The following is a 22,830-nucleotide window of genomic DNA, read 5'->3' on the forward strand; positions in this document are numbered from 1 at the left end:
CAGTTTCAGGTGAGATAAAGATTGAAGCAACAATGGAATATCTGTTCTGCCAGTGGAGATAATTTATTCAATTCAGTTCCATCTCCACCACCCACTGAATCCAAATGTACCTGATGTTTGTCTCTCATTAGTAACAATAACAAGAATAAGAAGAATCAAAATACATCATGATAATAAATCTAATTCAGAAACAGAGTTCAGGTTGGGTTGTTGAAGATTCGGTGATAGAAAAAGCAAAAAAAAATCAGTTATTCCATTGAACTTATCACACAAAACATTAGTCTGACAAATGCTGAATAAATATCAGGATGGGTAAAAGTGATAACATTCAATGTTGATATTACAATTTCAACTTGAACAATTGGCTCACCTTTACCCTGGAAAAAAAAGTTATTACCAATGATTATCTATTATTATCATTATTATATCGAGTGAGAATTCAAATTCAGAATCGGCGAAAATGATGAAGAATCAAAAGAATCGAGGAGAAGTAAAAAAAAGAAAGAAAAAGTTCCAATTGAGTTCAGAATCTGAATCATGTTCATTTCCCTCATTCAATGTTACTCTTTTCTCCTTTTACTATCATATCTTTGATGTTTCGTTTCTTTTCATAATCATCATGATTCAAACTGAATGTCACCAAGGAAACTTTTACCATGGAGTTTATTATTATTTCTAATACACTTTTTCCCCCCAACTTATCTCAATTCCATCTATTAAAGCTCTATCTCTCAGTCTGTCTCTATTCAACGATTCTGTCTAACCAGAATTGCGTGAAACTTTTTTACTCATCTTCGCCCCCTGACCATGAATCTGAACAACATGACGATGAACAACATCAATCATGTTACTTTATTTACGTAGAGACAAATATACAAACATACAAGACAAAATGATAAAAATCTGTCTCTTAATAAATTGTCATTACTGTTATATTTTCATTGAATGAAAATAATCATCATGGTAGCATGATAATAGTACTGAGGAAATGTTCAGTGTAGATGGTAAAACTTATGAGTTCATGAGGATAATTCATATGAAAAAAGGATAAATAAAATTGACTAGACAACAATAGTCGAGCAATCAAGATAAATGGAAATGTTATCAATCATTTGTGAGCATCATGAACCAGAGACTCGAAGCCATTGAAACTTGGAATTTTCTTTCATTGACTTTGCTTTTTTTCTACCTGAAATTATGAAAAATTATCTTCATTTTACATCATCAGTCATTTGAACATAGATAAAGTCCAAGAATAAATTTAGATTGTACAATTAATTAGGAATTAAAGTTAATTGTTTACCTGGAACTTCAAATCGCATCTCGTCACTTGGTTGACCAGCACCAAGTATCGAGTGGGCATAGACTCGGATTGTATAAATTTCACCGGCTTTGAATGTTTTCACTGAAAATTTTACAATACAAATGGATCATTAAACTGTCAACTCAATTATGCATTAGATATACTTCAGAACTACAATTACAATTACCTAAGTATGAAGTTTCCTTTGCAATAGGTCCCCATGTTTTCCAGTTCGTTGTTCCTGATCCACTTGAACCAACCTTATATTCAATATAATAATAAGCAACTGGCACTGTACGATTAGCAGGGGATAACCATGAGATCGCATAGCCTTGGGCAACTCGAGTGACCGTTACATTCCGAGGTGGACCTGGTTTAGGACCTGTAGATGGAGGTTCAGTTGAAGGTGATTCAGGTGATGATGATTTAATTATATCCTTATTATCATTATTAGCAACATGATTATTAATATTTGAGGCCAACGAGTTTTGAATATCACTTGATTCTGAAAATGTTCAACCAGTTTTGTTTTTGTTTTATCATCAAATTTAAATTCATAATAATCATTTGGAATTTATCATGAATCCATTGACAGCATGAGAAAGAAATAAATTATTAGAGATTAGAGGAGAAAAGGTAAGAAAAAAGTTCGACAAAATCGAAAAGTTTTAGAAACTTCTGATAAGTGATTGGCATGAGTTATGAGATAGAGAAGAAAAAAAAGTTCTGAGTTAAGGTGAATGTGCACTGAAATGATAATAATAATAATCATGCTAAAAGAAAATGATAAAACAAAAATAAAATTTGGTGAACAAAAAACAAAGATGCAAATGATAAACAAAACAAGTTCATGATAAACTGAGAAACCTCAAGTTATCTGATACTCTTTGCATGAGAAGATGAATGTACATCTATCATTTTCAGAGTTCTTATGGAATTGGGATAATACGATAAGGAGAAAAAGGATGTTCAGGATAAGATTCACAGTGAACCATAAGGTGACAACCAGAGGGAATTCAAAGATATTCAAAGATATCATGGTAATCATAATGAACAAAGAAAAAGTTGAGATAAGTATCATCATAGTTTCCAGAAAAAAAATATAATACTCTTGGATCAATGTGATAAAATGATTACTGGACAATAAGGATTTTGTCTTGGTGTTGTTCAGTTAAATAAATTCTGGGTGTATCATTATCATGGAGGAGGAGGTGGTGGTGGTGGCATTTCATTTGGAAGGAAATAATAATAGACAATTGGAACAAAAAAATTCTTTTTTCCTCTTCATTTCCTGGAGAGAAAAAATCTCTTACCTGTAGATTTTAGAACAGAGGGAATATAAGTTGACCCATAACCGTCGGTGGGCATTGATTGACCATTGGAAACATCGAGTACTATGAATAGATAGAAAAATGGAACAATTCATCAATCTTCAAAGGTGAAAATAAAAAAGTTTCTTCGAAATTTTCTTCTTCAATTGTAGATTATTCGAGAATGAACTTTTGGAAATCAATTCTTTCGTCATTTGTATCAATCATTATCTATCATCAATGATCAATTTAATGTAGAAATTCATGATAATAGTATATCAAGTTTTTCTGTTGATTGGCCAATAATTCAAAAAGATGAGAAGAAAAGAAGAGAAAGAAAAAAAAGTTCTATCATGAATTTTGATTCTTTTTTTTTGCTTTACTTATTATCTTCTCACCGTTGGAATACTGTTCTAATGATGATGACATTGGATATTATTCCTTATCAATTACAATTGGTGATTGATTATTGAGTCAATAAAAATTCATCTTAACTATTATATATTTAATGATGGTAACTGAACCGCCTCAGGGTATTTCATAAAGATGGATATGAAGGTGGAAAAGTATTTTTCACTCATAATATTATTTTCCATCTCAATTATGTTCATATACAATGTCAACTATAGTTAAAGAGTATTAACTAATCATCATGGTGATTATCATGATGAGTTTCACAAGAAATGAACAACTTTTTTTTCTGATGATTCAATGATATTTGATTCTTTGATATTATTATATTTTCATCTTTCATCATCAAATTTACTTTGATATCTCTTACTTTTCATTTGAAGATAATGATGATGTTAATCATGATTATCTACCCTTGATGATGATAATATACAATAGTTATTGTTGAAGATTATGATCGCTCATGAAAATTGCATGCGGAAAGAAAGAAGAGAGAGAGAGAGAGAGAGAGAAAATTCTGGCAATAGCTGAGTTTCTGTTCAGTATTAATGATTAACAGTGAATTTAAATGGTTAATGATTATCATGTTTTGGATAATAACTGATTCTCTGTATGTGTATTTTCATGATTGGTGATAAATGTTTAACTGTAAATTATATGGTTATGATTGTTGTTGGTCAGTTTATTTACACCTTTCTTCATGGACTCAACAATTTTGTTCATGCCAAAAATCACTGGAAAAACTCAGAGATGAAGTTTTTTTTCCCTGTTCATTGCCATTCCTATGATAGTGAAAGTTAACACAGGAAATTGAATTCCTTCATCTAACCGGAATCCATCATAAATCAAAATTGGACATCAGGGAAAGAAAAAGAGATAGAAGAAAAGTAAGAGAAGATGAAAGATTCATGGATGATGAGAAAGAGAGAACGACGATTCTGCCTATTAGATAAACAGGAAAAGCAAAAGAACAAAAGTGAAGAGGGAAATTCAGGCTTAACACCCTGAGAAAAAAAGACTAATATTAACCACCACAAACTGGAGAAGGATAAAGAATGATGGTGGGGAGAAGAGAGAAGGAGGTGGAAGGAGTGGTAAGAGAAAATTTTATCTCTCTTTTTCTCTCTTTCTCTCTCTCTCTCTCTGTATTTCTCCATTGAATCTCCAAGCTGAATAATCACTTTTCCTCTGTTTAAGATCTCTAGTGTTCTCTGTCAACTGCAAATATGATGACATTTTTTTCTGCTCTCTCTTGTTCTCCAAAGAAATGATATCTTCCGAATCATTATCGGAAGATAAGGGATGATGATGAAAAGAAGAACAGAGAAGATGATAAGGGTGGAGAAATGATTCGACGGTTGAATGGACATTGGTTACGTTTCATGTTCATAAATTCACTTGACCGCGTTAACTGTTATTGAAGTTTCGACAACAAACAAACTTACAACATGAAACAATAGAATTGACTTGAATCTCGATTATTATTAGATAATATCATTAGAACTTTTTTTTGTCGATGTATATGCCATGAGAGAGAGAGAGAGATACAAAACGAAGATCAAATAAATATCCAGAGAAAAAAAGAATGGTGGAAAGAGAAGAAAAATAAGAGATAATCATGAAAAGTTCTGAAAATTTGGCAGCCATCACCTCGAATCTTGTATCTAGACATAGAGTATTATATCCTAGACATGATGATTTCCATCACTTTCATTATTTATACTTCATATTTGATATTATCCATGCAGAAAAATATATTGATAATAATCCAAAGAATATTTGATAATTTGACCTCTTACCTTTGGTTCTCGCTTTAACTATAGATGAAGGTAAACCTTCACCTAAAAGGTTCCTTGAGTAAACCTGAAACTCATACTCAGTATCAGGTTGAAGGTAATACAGGGTGAAAGTTGTTGAGCCTTCAGGATAAACACGAATAGTTTTCCAATTACTATCACCGGTATCAACCATTCGATACCTGGAAAAAGAAAGTAAATCCATACAATTTTAGAATGAATTTCAAATTGTTAAAAGAAACTCAATTGAAATCGAGTCAAAGTGAAATTATGTTCGAGGAAATGTCCAAATACGAACCATATCACGTAAGTTTGCTCATATCCACCGTCATATGATGGCTGCCAGGTAACTGTAGCTGCAAAGGCACTTGTATTGACGGATACATTTGTTGGTGCATGAGGAGTGGTACCTGAAGGGATAAGAAGAATCAGAAAGAAAATAAGTTTAAATATGAAAAGAGCATCGGGAAGATTTTACTCTTTTTTACTCTACAATTTAATAACCTCAACTATTATGGAATAATATCATAAAATTACAGATGATTCATTCAGAATTCTGATCATTATCATGAATTTATAATAATGATAAACAATATTAGTTGTTAGAAGAGAAAAACAAAATATTAGAACAAGAAAATTATCATTAGAACTTTTTTTTATCTCTTTCTTTTCCATGATTCTGAATCATCATCTTACACCCAACCATTAATATCTACTCATGATATTTGTTTATCTTTTAATATTTTATATTCAATTGAAAACCAGGAACTGAAATAGAGAGACAGAAAGTTCTTAACTAACCTGATTATGTCATATACTTTTTCCCTCCTCCGTTTATCATCATGATTACATGGTAACATTTTATTCAGAATTTTAAAATAACATAGAATTTATTTTTTCTCATCATGAAATCTACCTCCACTGAATTTACTCTTCTGTTGTCATCATCATTAAAAAGATAACAATGATGAAGATAATTCTGTCTTTTTTTACATTAATATCATGAACAGAATGAGAATGAAGTTTTTTTTTCTTCTATTTTGGTAAAAAGTTCCATTGAGTTTATAAAATTTCATTCCAATAATGATCATAGATTCAAATTCACATTTTCTACTAAATTGATTTGAAAAATTCTTTCGAAAAATTTCAATTCGAATGGACATTTTTTCGTTACGTTACTAATCAATCAACAATTAAATCATCATGATGGTTCCAACTAATTGTCAACTATTGAAACTAAAGAAACGAATACAATATATTATGAGAGATAAAAAAGGATTCGAGAGATGAGAAGAAGAAGAAAAAACATTTCCAAAGGTAATAAAAGAAAGTTGGAAATTTCATCGAATAAAAAATATCTTATTAATCTCCTGAGGGGAGAGAAAAAAAGATCGAACTATAGATTTAAGATGAAATGAGATAAACAACAAGATGAAGAAAAGAAAACAAAAAGGATAAAAAGGATTAACAAGATAAACATGATGAAGATGATAAAGGTCATAGAGAAAAGTTGAATTTCTAACCCAAAAGATATTGGAAATGGTCAAGTGAATCGTAGCTTTTCAATATTCAAAGATAAAGCTGAATGAAATTGAGGAAGGTGAGTAACTTACTGTCAACCATGAGTAAAGATGAAGTGACCAGAGTGGCTATTTCATTTTCGAGGACACATTCATATCTCCCATGATCCTCTTTCTTTATTGATTTGAGCGTTAAGTTACCTCCCCTGATGAAGGCTCTTTCCTTTGGTAACTTGGAACCATCAGCCTATTGGAGTGGAAGATAAAAGAAAAGAGAGAGAGAGAGAGAAGATGAAAAAGATGAAGATAAAAATGATCGTAGTGTTAAACACCATTAAGATTGCTGAAATAAGATGATGAAGATAAGTAAGAAAATAAAAAGAGATTAAATGAGCCTGAAGATGAGGATGAGGAGTAAACATTGGAAAAGATATTTTTTTCTCATCATCTAAGGGTAAGGAAGACAAAGATGATAGAGTAGGTGGGATGACGAGAGAGAAAGAGAGAGAGAGAGAGAGAGATGATGAAATATCTTAACTTTTCTTCTGTCAACCGTAAGATTAAAATGTTACAAACTTTATCTACATCTCTCATCCTTATCATCATCTCTTCATTTTGATGCAAGTACATAAACTTAGTTCTCTCTCACTAAGGACAAGAGAGAAGAAAAAATTTTCGTTCTGGAAAAATTCTATCTACTTTTTTGTTCATATTTACTTTTTCAATATCATGTTTACATGAAATGTTATCCTAACACTTAGTAAACTCGAAGTTCTGACAAGCTGAATTCTGTCTGTTCATGAATATCATAAATACCCATGCACTCTGTTCATGTAACATTTATCTTTGTCATTCTTTGGCTTTTTGCTCATTCCATTTGCGATTCTCCCATAATCTCCCTGGGTCCATGATGAGTTCTCCGAATGTTTTGAAAGAGAAGAAAAAAGTTCTGTGCTTACATTGAGAAGAAAAAAATACAAACCATTATTCATTTTCTTTCTATTATTCTTCAGTGATTTGAATACTATTCCAAACGATTAATTAATCAGAGTTTACTGCTGAATAACAATCATCAAAATCTATTTACCCTTAGAAAAAATATTCCTAAAGTTAATCAGTTTGTTGAACTTTCCAATGATCACAATCAGCTGATTGTTGATAGATTCAATTCAGGGAAACATGAAAATCTGTAATCATCTCACATAGACAATTGATAAACTTTGATGAGTAAACTGATTGTTAAAACCATTTCAATTCACATCAATCAGAATCCAAACCTAACCATTATCATGATGAATACTCTTGAAACTAAGTGTCATCTGAATTCAGTGATAATCATAATTTAGTGTGAGATAATATTTGACATGCAAAGTGTTATCAACGACAATTGAGTTGATTATCAATTGATTATAATGAATCAATTGAGAATCACAATTGTGTTATTATCAATCGGTTATTTTTTTATAAGAGTTAATGAAAAAAAAACATCATTCAGAATTTCATTTTTTTCATACTTTCTGATGAATAATATTGTTTATCAAGTGCTATCATTATTATTATCATTCACTTTGAAATCGACTAGAAATTTACTGCTGATTCTGATAATTAATTGGATGAGATTTAGATTACAACCAAGAGTCAAGATTTATAATCAGTTTATGGAAGTGCTGATAATTAAATGAATTAACTTGATGTTCATGGGAAAATTTCATTAACCCAGGGAGTGAAAATGTTGATGATAATTTGGTTACCACTTTTTTCTGACCTCTTTTTGTAATCATATCGTTTCAAGTTCAACTTGAAATTTCATCATGATATTATAGCTGAATGTTTCTTACTTTTGGTGAATTGAAAAAAAATAGGAAGAAAATAAAATGAAATAAAAAAGTTCTAATTCGAAAACAAGTTTCCTTATATCATGAAAGTATAAAAAGAAAAGGAGAGTGTGGGAGTGGAGAAGATGAGAGAATCAATTCCAACGAGTTTCAGTTATAATTCAATTTCCAAGGCGATTCCAAAAATCGGAGTAACAATGTTTTTCACTTTTCCATCTGAATTTACAGTAAATACTTTATTATGAAAGATACTTTTCTCATCTTCTTTTGCCATGAAATTCAGTCACTTCCACTCCCATCAACAGAAGTCCTCAATCCATGATGAGTTAGCTTTGGAAACGAAAATTTCTCTCTCACCATCATCTCTAATTCATAGTAATACGAAAGGATGATAATGATGATGGAAGAGGAGAAAGGAAAAAAAATCAAAGATAAACCTTAAAATGTAAGATTCAATGAAGGGTGTAAAATGTAATCATTATCATCATCAGGGTGATGAGCTGAGCATTGAACATCTGAAATCACCTTGAAATCATTTGTGATGATAAAGTTTGACATGAAATAGGTTTGTGTTTCCATGATAATGAAAAAAAAAACCACCAAATATATTAATCATGAACCAATGAAACCAGAAACATGAACAAAATGATTACTTGAATGAAAATAATGATATTAGATGAGATTGGAAAAACTAATGATAATTATTGACATAGAAAAACTAATCTAAAGCCAACACACAAAAGCCAATCGACTATGATAAAATGATGATGAAATGTATCATAATAATTATCATTGAAAGGTGATGATATCATGAAATATATCATCTAGCTGATAGAAAAGTTCAGTTTATTGAACCAATATTTATAATAAGAAATCGAGAGATAATCAAATCGATCATGTTATTGTGCTGATGTGGATGATAATTAGTAAAGATAAATTTTCAAGGCGAAATCGTTGAAAAAGTAAAGAAAGTTTTCCTTTCTTTGAGTTTTGTCCTTGATCAGTTCGTTAGTTAATGTTGACATAAAGATCCAATGATTTCTTTGCTATTTATAGCTGACAGAGTTTATGGGAATGGGAGCGGGAATGGAGGAGGAGGAAAATAACAATGGTAAGAATCAAGTAGTAGGTCAGTCATTTTCACGTAATGATGATTCAAGTTGAACAAGGAATATGGTTTAACCTTATATTTGGGTCAGATTTGGGTTTACAATTTGTCGAAGAGGTGGAAAGATATAAATAGGACATTGGATCAAGACGAAACAAGGGAAATCGAAAGTAGGATGAAAATAGAATTTCTTCTTTCATGAGAATAATAATAATTCAACATCATCATCATCATCATGAAGATGACAATGATAAAGAAGGAAGAAATTTACGTCACTATGAATTCTGATCAACTTCATCTACATAAAGAACCAGAATAAAAAAGATGAAATCGATTGCAAACGTTATTTTCTCTGGTGAATTCTGAGAAAAATCCTAATAAATTCATTTCAATCTTTTTTCGCTCCCATCATGATAATTATTATCTTCTTTATTTCCTTCTCATCAAACAAATTCCCTCAAGGATTAGGTTCAAATTTTGGATGAAAGTTCTCATCCTTTTCATGTAATTTTCTTGCAACATTTACCATGGTGAATAAAGATCAATATTGATTGCAATCTTTGTCCATGTTAACAATCAGTTGATTGCCAATGAATGATAATTTTGCTTACCTTTCTCCAACTGACCGTTGGCTTGGGTTGACCAACTCCCTCACAAGGCATTTTAACTTCACTATTTACTGATTGTTGATAAGCATCCTTGGGTTTAATGGTGAAAAGTGGAGGTTCTGAAATGAGAAAGGTGGAAAAAAAGTTCATCAATTTGAGAAAACAAAGGAAAAGTTTCACTTTCAACCAGAATTTTACAAAAATTCATTCTGATTGATTCTCATTCTGATCAAATTGAAAAATGGTCAATCAGATGCTCATCTAAAATAAGATTCACCCAATCTGAATGAGATACGTTATCATTGAATAAGTAATTGTATACTTCAAGAATGTGATCAAAGTTATAATCGTGATGATGATATTACCATGTAAAGTTATGATAATTTCATGATGCAAAGTTTCAAACTTCAATCAAAGATACAACAATAGGTAAGGTCAAAACGGTGAAATGAAAAAAAATATACAGATTAAAGTTGCAAATTTCCATATGATAATTAGTTAGGTGGTTAACATATCATTATAAATCCTCATGAATAATATCATAGACTCATGAACTAATATGATTACATGAAAGGAAAGTAGAGAATCATCAATATCATGGCGAAAGTGGTAACACCGACCAAAGATGAAGGTGAAACAAGTTGATACTTTCTTGAGCATCATCATCATCATCAACTAGATGACATGAGTTATCATTCATGCTCAACGAAATATTACCCAGAACTTTTCATTTTTATCTGCACTATCAAGATAATAACCATGATAATATCATCGTTCTCTCTTTTCTTAACCTTTAATCTTTTTCCAATTTCAATTTCAATCGCTATTCATTCACGATAATATCATGTAATATCTTCCTAGATACCTTTTCATTTCATCATCATTATGAGTAGATAAACACTGAGAAAAAAGTTCATAATCAAAGATTAATTTCTCCCTCATCTCTTTTACTAGATTCACAATTGATTCATAACCTAAGAGCAAGATGACAAAATTTGATTAGATTTGATAACAATTCAACTGATCATCATTATCATCACATTTTCATATCATCATGATAATGTGTAAATATATTATTATTATAATAATAATAATCAATAATAAACATCAACTTTAATCGAGATATTTTTTCCCCTCTCATCAGTTTACCTTGATATTAATAATATTGTTTATCTGAAAGGTTCACCTTAATATCACCAAAGCCTCAAGGTATTTATCATCTTTTATCTTCATATTTTCTCATCATTATCAGATATCTGACATTGCTTTTTATTACTTTATCATTTCCTGTTTTTATCTTCCTCATCTTCTCAGTGAATAGATTCCAAGCATCATCTTCATCAATTCAGATCGATTATCAACATTATCATCAAAGTTCAATCTCTTTTTTTTTCTCTTTACTTGTATTCACATGGAACCAACTCAGAGAAAATCTGATTGCTCATGAGCAATAAAATTCTGGTTGATGTTTGTTCTTCCATTTTTAGAAGCATTTTCATCTTATCATCTTATCATCATTATCATCATCTTCCTCTCATCATGATGGAAGTTGATGAGGTTATAAAGCAATAGAATCAAAAATTATCGTTTGATTTTTATCATGAAGAGGAAGATAAAATGCTCTGTGTCAAAGTGAATATGCAAAGAGAGAGAGAGAGAGAGAGAAGCAAATTTGTTTCTTCTAATCAATTCTGAATATTCAATAAAATTCATTAGTCCTGCATCATGATTCTGATCAAGATTATCATGATTATTGTATGTAAAAGATAAACTGAATCCCTATGAGTATAAATTGAAAAAGTTTCACCTGAATTATATCAACATTGAATATTAAATTGATCTTGTTGGGGTAATTTAATTACAATTGAATTTTAACCTGTACCATAAATATATTGGATATTTAGGTTAACTTGGTAGCACTTTAATGTCAAATTGTTATCATTTAATGATTGCAATTGAATTGTAACAATTGCAATGGATAAATTATCTTGAGACCAAATTGTATCATGAAAATAGTTTCAACTGATCAACCAAAACTCACAACTGATTGGAATGGGAGAGAGAGAGAGAGAGAGCATCGAGTACATTGAGCAAAGAATAGAGAAAGGAGGAAGAAAAGTAACATAGAAAAGAAATTGTTGTTTTCTAATTGAATTTTCAGTTTCCGTTTCCGTTTTTTTCTTCTCATTCTTGTTCTCATGAAATCAAAGTTTCCATACTCTTTTTTTCATCATTATCTTTATCATGCTCATCATCACACTGAATCTTTTTAACAACAACAAGAAAAGGAAATGAAGCTGAAGAGAAGCCAAAAAGCATTATATTCAGTCTGTCAGTTCCAAGGGAGGCAAAAAGGGTTGAAACAATCATCATGTTTATCATGGAAAAACCACCCAAACCATCATCTTTATTCAGAACTTTGAGAATGCTCTCATTTCCATTGTTTCTTCATGTAAAAATGACTTGCCATCGGAAATGATGGTTCAAAAGTCCACTAACTGTTAACTGACAAAATGAGTTAAGGTTAACCATAGACAGAAATGATTATCAAGTCCAGAATTTGGCTCAGTGATTTCTCATTAACATGATTAAAATGTTTTCATTTTCATGATAAACTTTTTCTTTCTTAATGTTCTCATTGTAACCTATTCAATTTTCATTTAATTACTTCTAACTGTCAATTTAAATTTTACATAATTAAAAATTTCACCTCATTAACTTTAAATAATTTTAACTTTCTAATTACATTTGATAATTACTAATGTGATAATTAATTTTTTATATAATATCTTCATTCAAAAAGTTCATTTTAAAACTGAAATCAACAATTTAGTTGTGGTCAACTCACAGTTTTCTTAAAACATTCAATTGTAATATTATGAGTTAATTGTTGTTCACTCGGTAATTTGATATTATACAAATGATTTAACATAAAATTCTGATTCGATGTTGAAATAAATTAGATGAATGAAGAAAACAATTCCTTACCTCGAACCAGAACTTCCATTACATTTGATGTTCCCGCTGTTCCATGAATATTATAAGGTGTACAACGATATCTACCCTGGTGCTCATTGGTCACTCTTTGAAACAAGAGTGACCCATTGTTAAGTGAGACAACACCGGGTAAGTTATTAGGTTCAAAGGGTCGTCGATCTTTGGTCCAGGTTATAAATTGAAAGGGAGGATTGGCTTGGACAAAACATCGAACGATACCCGAAAGGCCCAATGGTAAATATTGAATTGTCGGTGAATAAGTTACACGAGCAGGATCTAGAAAGAAAGTTAATAACAAGCAAACATTAATTAATCAAGAATAATTATCAAAATTTAGACTAATAACAAATTAGAAGCCAACACCCATTTAGGAACATGTAAAAATCATCTGCATCTTTGAAATAATCAATCAACTTTCAGAGTAAAAGTGATTAATTTTCATAGCGAATCTTAAACATACGCTATTTCTATGAGTTAATTATGAGTCCATTTTCCCCATGAATTACATGAGAATTATGAATTCGACGATGAATAAAAAGATAAAGATGAGAAAGAAAAGAACGAAGTGGAAACTGAGAGTAAAGAAGAGTCAGAACAAAGATATTCAGTATTCTCCAGAAATTATATACTCATGAATCGGATGAGGATGGAAACAGTGAGTTTGAATAAGGAAAAAGTTTCTATCAAAGGATTGGACGATAATAGATTTTCTCACCAGGATGATGAAAAGACAGAGAAAATGAATCCAATGATTCTGATTATTTTTCCATGGGAGATTCTGAATCATTACTTTCATTTATTGTATTATTTTTCTCAATATTTTTATGCTCTTCTAATATTATCTATTGATACTTATCTATGTTTTCATTGTAATCATAATATAATACAAACCTAATTAAGGTCAATCTTTGGTTTTTTCACCATCATTCAATTCATGATCATCATCATGATGCAGATAAGGAAAAGATTTGTTCATTGTTACATGATAGTATATTCAATGATAGTTCTGACTGATTAAATGTACACGCTGATACATAAGAATATTATATTTGGATAAAATTATATCAGGGAACAAAAAAATCTCAATTCATCGTTTTCAAGAGCTATTTGTCTATTGGTATTCTTTTGCTATTATTTTAGGAATTTTCTAAGATTTTCAATAAGTTCTGATGACCTTCTAATGAAAATGAAGTTCATGTAGATGTCGATAAGTATATATACTTACACTCTACTGTTAACCAGGCAAATGCTGTATCAGGTGAGCCAATACCATTGAATACTTTACATGTATATTGACCTGAATCTTCAGCTGAAGTTGGATTAATTAACAAGGTTCCATCTCGTTTAACTATCGTCCGAGTGTCCAACCATGATAGTTCACTTTTATCAATATTATTATGAAACCATTGATAGGTGACATTGGATGGTAAGGCTTTGGCTTCACAGGTAAATTCAGCCTTATCACCTTCGAGTTTAGTTAAATTTCGAGGTGGCGAAGTGATCACAGCGGGTCCGGCAACGATTACTTTGGCGGCTGTCGTAACTGACCCTTCACGATTTCTGGCCATGCATAAATAGTCACCAATGTCACTTTGTTTTAAACTTGATATCTTCAGTTCACCGGTAAGAATTTCAATAAATGAGCTTGATTCTAATGGTGAATTATCCTAATAATAATGAGAATATAGAAAAAAAATATTACAAATTCAATTAGACCATGAAAAGTATTATAACATTTTAAGTTCTGATTTTTTTGAAAGAGAAAATTTTCTCATGATAAATTAATCGTCAGTAGTACTTACCTTATACCAGATTACTGTTGGTGAGGGTGTACCAGCAGCTTCACAGGGTAGTGATAAAAACTCACCCACCTTCACGTAAACCACATCAGGAGGTTTCACTTTGAAATGTGGTGGAGCTGCAAAAATCCACCATGAGAAAAGGAGTCCAGATGAAAAAGTTCAGTTATTATATTATATCCATTGTTTGATATAATTAATTCAGACAATTTAGTTGATTATATCCACCGGGAAGAGTAATATGTCCAGGGTAAAATTGGAAAGCAAATTGTTAAAGGTAAGTGATGAGGGAAAAATAATAGTTAACATGGATTTAGAATGAGAATTGAAAGTTTACAAATAGAAAAGTGTGAAAGTGATAAAAATAAAAGAAAATAATTCCATTGACTTTTCAAAGTTTCATTACTATTATTCATTATCTTCATGATAATCATATTATCTTCATCATCATGGAATCGATTAGTGTTGATATGAAAGACAAACAAGATTCATGTAACATCATTATTCAGATCTTCCCACCTTCCTACTCTTACCAAAAATCCTCATGAACTACTGAGAAAGAAACAAAAAAAAATAATATAAACTCAGAACCATCATGATAATTATCATCAAGATTCGGGTTATTCAGTTGATGAAACATCATCATCATGTTAACAGTAATGGTGATAATAACAATAACAATAATCATTATCAAACCATTTCCAGAATCATCATGATTATTATCATGGAAATAATTTTTCCCCCAACCTACAATTTCACCATTACAATTGAACAAATAACAAAGGTAAGATTCAGGTGAAATTTTTTCCAATAGTTTTATAATGATTTGTATTTGATTTTTTATTGTTGCTTGTTGATTAAATGTTTTACCGTTATCATGATCGGTATTTTATTCAATGGCAACAATTTCAACAATTTATTACCTCTAATTCAAAAGGGTTCATTGATTAATCTACTAATTACAATTTGTTTAATGAATTATGTACACACACATGAATCGTGTTTATATAAAACAATTTTGTTATTTAAGTAAAACTGTAATCATCATCATCACTACTCATGATACAGATTCTGAAATCTCAATTTGGCTTTGAATTATTCATTGAATTTCAGTTAACAGTAATTAATATTTTCATGATAATATCAATCTCATTTAATGAGTTGAATATAATCATTGGATTCTTTTTGAAATTATAACTTTTTCCCTCCTTCCATGAAATCGCTCAGTATTTATGTATCCGTCTTTTTGGTGTCTTCATTTGATTTCATATCAAAATAATTACGATCATATTATAAATCAATTGAGTTAAGTTTCTGTTTTATTTAATCGTCATGATAAATTCACCACTTTCACTTTTCATGTGACGTTCAATTGAAATGATAATCATGATGACGACGAGGTGGTAATCATATTCCAAAGTAAAAGTATCGAAAAAAAACCTTTTCAATGGAAGAATTTTCATCGTAACAATCTTCATGGAAATTAGAATCTCTCTCTCTCTCTCTCTCTCTCTCTCTCTCTCTCTCTCTCTCTCTCTTCTCTCGCATTTACCAATGATCCGAATGTAAAAATGTTCAAATTCAAAAGAAGGCAGTTGGATGCTCATGATTTAGAATGCTGACATTCTGTCACAAAGAATTTCTGGAAAGGGAATTAAAAAAAAGAGAAATCCTGATAACTGATAATGCGAATGTTTCATATCCTGAATCATTATCATGGATAAAAAAATAACTCGAAAAAAAAACAAAAGATAAATTTGTTAACCTTTATCCAGAATTTTGACTTTACCTCTTGAACTTTTGTCTCGTTTTTTTTACACTTATTCCAGAATTATATTCAAAATATAACAGGAAGAAAAAGGATTAGAACAGAAAGAGTTAGAATATCAGTTACATCAGAGAGAGAGAGTGAGAGTTTGTATGAGAGAGAAAGTTCTGAAAAATAATCGAGCAAAAAAAGAGAATAGAAAAAGTTCTAGTTCTGTAAAGTTGATTCTCATTTTATGGAAACCATTATGTCTACAAACAATAAACATATAATAATAATGATATACACAAATAAATATATTTATGGATTCATCTAAATGTTATCATGTGAATAATATATTAACATTCATCATGGTTGAAAGTGAACACAGATGAAGATGAGAGGAATAAAACTAATTCTAAATGTTAGAGAAAATTTTCTTTTAGATTATTTCGTTTTTTTTAGATCAGAACTTTAATCCTTAAATTCATCTCTTAATTCATTTTCTTTTAGAGAAAGGAAAAAACTTTATTCCAATAACACCAATAGACTTGGAAGACAATCTTAACTGTAACATCTTTCGATAATAAATAAAAAAACATAATAATGTAACAATCGAAATAATATTATTATCGATTTCAATATCGAAGTAGCTAATGGTTTCTTAAGCTCGATAGTTTTACAATCAGCTTCTTAGTCGGAATCGATATTATTCCAAAGTGATTATTATAAAATTTAAGAAATTCGAAAGTAGAATGAAATAAAAAAAAAGTTCTCAAAAGTTCTTAAGTTCTAATCGGGGAATAATGAGCAAATTCTGATATCTAATACTTGGAATTGGATCTTAATGAATCAGAATGAATGATTAATTCTAGTAAAGGGTTGAAACTTTTTTTGCTATGAAAGCTCATGGAAATTCATTGATCATCATGATGATGATGAATGATAGTGGAACTTTTCATAATTTCTTAAAGAATATTATCACCACAAGAATCATGAGAGCCCTTTGAGAATAATTTCATTACAGAATCGAGAGAAAAAAAATTCCCTCAAAGAAAAAAGAGAGAACCAAAACTTTCACCATGAAAATTATTGAATATTTAATAGTAATTATCACAATGAATCACTATTAGTACCATGAGTAAACTTATTTTATATGTATAGAAGGGGTTTGATAATAATGAATAAAAGTTCACCATGTAAAAGATATAAGATTGATTTTCACTTCATGGTGAGAAAAATTTTCACTCATTGTTCATCAGAAAGAGGAGATAATTCATTCTTAGTAATATCTTATATTTATCGTAAAAAAAAGTGTATCAAGTTACTCAGTAAATTAGTATAATCATTAAGATGAATGCTGATCAGCAATTAACCCGATAAACATTGTGTTAAAATGATGCGTAATTAATTTAATTATCAACATGAGCTATAAAATTTCATTCCCCATGAACTCTGATACTTTTTAGACTACCTGTTAACAGAATTCAGATTCAATTGTGACTCAATACTCTTGAAATATCACCAGAGTTACACTGTTGAGTCGATATTAGATCATGATCGATATTGGATAATGTTCAACATTTTGTTTCATCATTTTCACTTATTCAGGTGAATGCATATTATTATTAATAGAAAATATCATGACAATTGTGTTGATTATACTTACTATCTATTAATAATATATCGATAGAGTGAGAGAGCGGTAGTTATGGTGGTGTAGAAGAAAAGAATATCACAATTTTGTTCTATTCTCTCTTCTTTTCTTCAGTCCAATAATCAGGGTTAGTTCCCTGGCGATAACTTGTCAACTTGTCAGATTCACAGCTCACCAAATTCAATCAGGAGATAATATTAGATAACAAAATGAGAAATATTATCATGATAACTCAACTAGAGCTTAAACTTTTCTTTTCAACGTTCTTATTATTATCCTCTTCTTTTTCCTATTGATCGACAGTTCGAGAGATAAAGAATCGATATGGTTTACTTTGGACAACTTTGAATATTATTTGATGGAAAAACAATATTTTATTTACTCTTAATTTTGCCACAAAATTTGAGCTTTAATTGTTTTTCATCAACTTTCGTTGATTATAATCAATTGTAATAATAATCAAGTTGCTAATTACCAAGTTTAATCATCTCCCTCTGTCTTCAATTTCAAGTCCAAGGTGACAATTATCATCAATTCAATTATCAATGATCAATTAATGGTCAATGGTTTGGTCATTTGTGATGAGTGTAATTAATTTTATCTCTAATTAATTGATTTTCACGTTTAGTTTCAAATTAATGGGTTTAGACTCATTTCAAGTTAATCACAATTAAAGTGAACTTATGTAAATCTAAATGACTGTGGGTTGGGTAATTGGGCAGATGAAAATAACAGAAATTGTTACAATTAAAAAGAAACCACTGGTCAGTTATAAACAAGCAAAATAAATAAAAAAAGAGCGATGAAGATGAAAACTAATATATATAAAGTTCATGAGGTGTAACCATGGAAACTCAGTAAAACCCGGAAAAAAATTCGAATGAGAGAATCAGAATTTTGGTTGAAAGGCAGATAAACAACAATAGCAAGCAGAAAAAAAGATCACCATGTAAGAAGAGATGGAGAAAAGGAAGAGGGAAAAATAGAAGATGAACGATGGAAGATAAATGAAGATGAAAATCTCTGAGATAAGAATCAAGGAACATGGTGGGAAAAGATGATGAAAAAGAAAAGAAAACACAGAAACGAATTCATTTTGTCAACTTTTTGTGTCTCTTTCCCAAATGCTGCTCCTTTTACCAATCAGTTTGTTGTTTTATTTCATTTTCGTGTTCAATGTTATCTTTTTTTCGAGTTAATCGACAATCAATACTTAACAATAGCATGTCCACGAAGCCCACTCCAGACATTTTCCACCCTCACCAACTCTCTCTGACTCGCTTTCCCTAATGGAGATACTATGTAATCGGAAGTTCTCATTTGCTTCCTACCTCTTTACTACTCTCTTCCTCTTTTTCATCTTTTTATCTTTCACACTCTGTACCTTGAACCAAAGAAGTTTCGAACAAAAAATATGTTCGAAATGACCAAACCATTGGTACAAACATTACAAGAAAAAAACGATAACATGGTAAAAGAGCTTGAAATTTACAATCTAACTCAATTTGTATTCACATTTTCAATCACCATTAATCAAAGTTGTGGACTCAGGTGGACACTTGAAACTTTTTTACCCTGAAAGTGGACAAACAAAAACAAATCATTTGAAATTCATTGATAATTCAATAAGAAAAATTGAATAAGTAGAAAACCTATTGAAGTAACTTTCAATGTTCTTTCACAGGTTGTTGATTAATTAATCATGTTAATACGATTAACTGAAAAGTTTCAACAATCTTAAACTGGAAAAGAAACAAACTATCCCAATTTTCAATTCTAGAAGATAATCAGTCAACATGAATTAATCATGAAATAATGATCACAATCTTCAAGGGTGTTAACCAATCTCAATCATTATGACCATTGAAAAGGCTAAACCAGGTAAAGGTAAAAAAAAAGATTCTTCTCAAAAAGGTTATCTTAATTATCTTCACTAATCATCATCTCTACCTCGGTACTTACAACCACTCAACACGCTAATAAAATGGCGACAATCTCACACGCAGGTAACAAAGCAAAACGAAGGAATAAAGAGAAAAAAATAAAGTTCTTTTTTTCGGTGATTTCTCAGTTTGTGAAGAATCTTTTTTTTCCACTTTCCTTTTCTTTCCATCGCTGCCTAACTGACCTTGCACTTAAATGACCATAAGGTTCCTCGACCCCTTCTCTCAATTTTCCTTTCTCCTTCTCTCTCTCTCTCTCTCTCCAGGTAAAACTAACCCACTGGGGCTAAGGAGGGATTTCCAAAGGCCCAGCTCAGAGACCAACCAGTCACGCTAGTTACCTTTCATTCATAACATTACCATGTTGCTTTACCCACCCTTGTCAAAAAGGCATCTCAAAGTTTAACCTTGGCAACTCGCATCATCATCATTACCTTGTTGGCTGAAGATAGTGAGTGAGCAGGAAGATAATTGCTAGAGAGAGAGAGAGAGAGAGAGAGAGATGAGCTTTTAAGCTCAAACACTGAAACCTGAAGCCTATTTAATTCATGGATACATAATAAGTTTATGAATGTATATATTGTTGTTGTGTTTATGATGATGATGAAGATGAGGTTAAGTGTAAAAGGTAATAAAAAGATCACGCAATAAAAAAGCTTCAATGGGAAAGTAAAAAAGTCGAACTCAAATTAGAACAATTTTCCAATAGCGATCTTTTCATGCAAACGAATCAACAATTTTCATCCGTTTACCTTTCACTTTGATTGTTTACCTGAAAGAAAAGTTATTTTTTTCTTTCTCTTACCTTCATCATTAACTTGCTGATTGTAAAGGTAAGATTATATTAGCTCATTAACTGTAGATCTTCAAGTCTCAAGTACATACATAAATTATCAGCTCTCCAATGGTCAAGCTCATCTGTCCATCACAACTTATTAAAGGCAATAACAACTTTCAACCTTAAAACCGTATTATTAACCCACCACCTAAATCAACCTCCCTACGAGGTGGTCACTCTGGTTTGACCACTTTAATTCAGCTGTTAAATCAATGATATTTCAAATCTCTTTAACCATCTCTCCCATAACTAATTTAATTAGTTTGACTTGATTATCAATTTTATTGTTATTGTTTCCCCAATTCTGATCTCATTACCACTAATCAGATATATTTAATTACATGAGTTCATTTCTCATGAATATCATGAGAAATATCATCATCATCACTCTATCATGATAATATTATCTTATCATCGTTCAATATTAAGATCATGTTACTCAATTAGTGAACAAAGAGATTAATTATCAGTTGATTCAAGTTGAATCACAAATATTAACCTTTTAAACATTGATAATGATTAAGTTGATCTCTAATTATGAATGAAAAATATTTACTAACCTTACAAACAATTGACCATTGAAATGATTAAATAGTCAATTGATTGTGGTGAAAGTAAATCAATATTTGAATTGATCATTGAAGATCTGATTGTATTGATAGTTGTCATTATTTCAATTGATTATTCATCAAATAACATTATCATTCAATAGTTGACAGGATAATGTTGATGATATTGATTCTCATCAATCAAATGAAAAAAAAAATGACTGAAAAAAAGTCAAATTATCAAAAATAATAATACATCATATTGAACAAATTGGATGAGCAAATTAAATTGATGAGGATGCTAATGAAGAGAAAGATAAATATCATCCTCATCAAGTCAATAATGATGAAGATGATAATCATCGTATCGATTTTATCATCTTCTCAAATACAAACTAAAAGATTGTCAGTCAAAGATAATTGTTGAGCACTCGATGAGAATCACGATTGCAACTGATTTTCATGATAATCAATAAAGATCTGATGTTGATCATTATACTCATCTCTTAACAAGCTGATTAACTTTGATAAACTTGAACATCAGATCAAAAGTTGAACATTGTTTTGGTGTAACCAATTAAATCATATCGAATAGATTAAAAGTCAGAATAGCAATTAACTACAGAATCACAATCAATGTCTTTTCTAGCCGGGTAATCTGAATTTGGTGAAATCCAAGAAAAAGATGAAGTTTTCATTGAAACTGTTTGAACTTTTTTTCAAGCCAAGAATTCACTATTCAAGTAAATGATAACATGATAACATGATTAATCAATAAGCTTTAATAATAACAGTCATTATCATCATGATAATAGTTTTTATTGATTCAGGAATCAGAATAGTAGATTAAGGCCAATGAATGAAATTAGGGAATAAAATAATTTTCTTGTGAGATAATAATATTATTAAATTAAGTAAATTATATTGAAAATCATGTTATCATTGTGGTTATTTCATGAAACCATCACGATAAAAGTCAGTCATTTGACTTTACCATGTTATCTCAGTAGATACATGATAATATGTCAAAGTAAAACTCAATGTAAACAATGTTAAGGCTTTGATATTAAACTAAAAGTTGTATTAACCTCAACGATAATAATGATAAATATTATCATTGAATCTGTGTCAACATGGTGAGTCTCGAGATGAGATTGGACGAATTTATTTGAAATGAGTTTTCATTTTTTTCAATTCATTTCCATATCTCACCTAAATCAGGGTATGAAAGGGGTAAGTCGATCATAGAAAGTGATAGATAATAATACATGTATTATTATCCCTTTCATGAGGATTGTAATTTCATTTCAATTGAACTTTCAGCTTATGCATGCGGATCAGTTTATTTGTTCAGTATCATGATGATGCGGGAAGATAAAGAAAAAGTGTCATAAAGTGTGAGGAAGATGA

At 30.3% G+C, this 22,830-nt stretch overlaps 1 protein-coding gene across 8 annotated transcripts in view; it reads right to left on the minus strand.

Moving 5' to 3' along the window:
• The window catches only part of LOC128388193 (protein turtle-like), a 39,834-nt gene that overhangs the window by 12,699 nt on the left and 4,305 nt on the right, over positions 1-22,830 (minus strand). For 5 of the 8 annotated variants that reach the window (XM_053347562.1, XM_053347560.1, XM_053347559.1 and 2 more), the window contains exons 4-13: positions 14,691-14,806; positions 14,114-14,555; positions 12,880-13,164; positions 9,895-10,010; positions 6,434-6,587; positions 5,119-5,230; positions 4,824-5,002; positions 2,617-2,697; positions 1,491-1,808; positions 1,304-1,405 (exon numbers count right to left, since the gene is read on the minus strand). In XM_053347562.1, the coding sequence (XP_053203537.1) occupies positions 1,304-1,405; positions 1,491-1,808; positions 2,617-2,697; positions 4,824-5,002; positions 5,119-5,230; positions 6,434-6,587; positions 9,895-10,010; positions 12,880-13,164; positions 14,114-14,555; positions 14,691-14,806 (1,905 nt within the window). Of the gene's footprint in view, positions 1-808; positions 1,210-1,303; positions 1,406-1,490; positions 1,809-2,616; positions 2,698-4,823; positions 5,003-5,118; positions 5,231-6,433; positions 6,588-9,894; positions 10,011-12,879; positions 13,165-14,113; positions 14,556-14,690; positions 14,807-22,830 lie in introns of those variants that run through there. The other 3 variants (XM_053347565.1, XM_053347566.1, XM_053347561.1) reach the window with 3 other exon arrangements.

Source organism: Panonychus citri, unplaced genomic scaffold, assembly GCF_014898815.1.
Source record: "Panonychus citri isolate SS breed McGregor unplaced genomic scaffold, ASM1489881v1 Contig00096, whole genome shotgun sequence".
NCBI classification, from domain to species: Eukaryota; Metazoa; Arthropoda; class Arachnida; order Trombidiformes; family Tetranychidae; genus Panonychus; species Panonychus citri.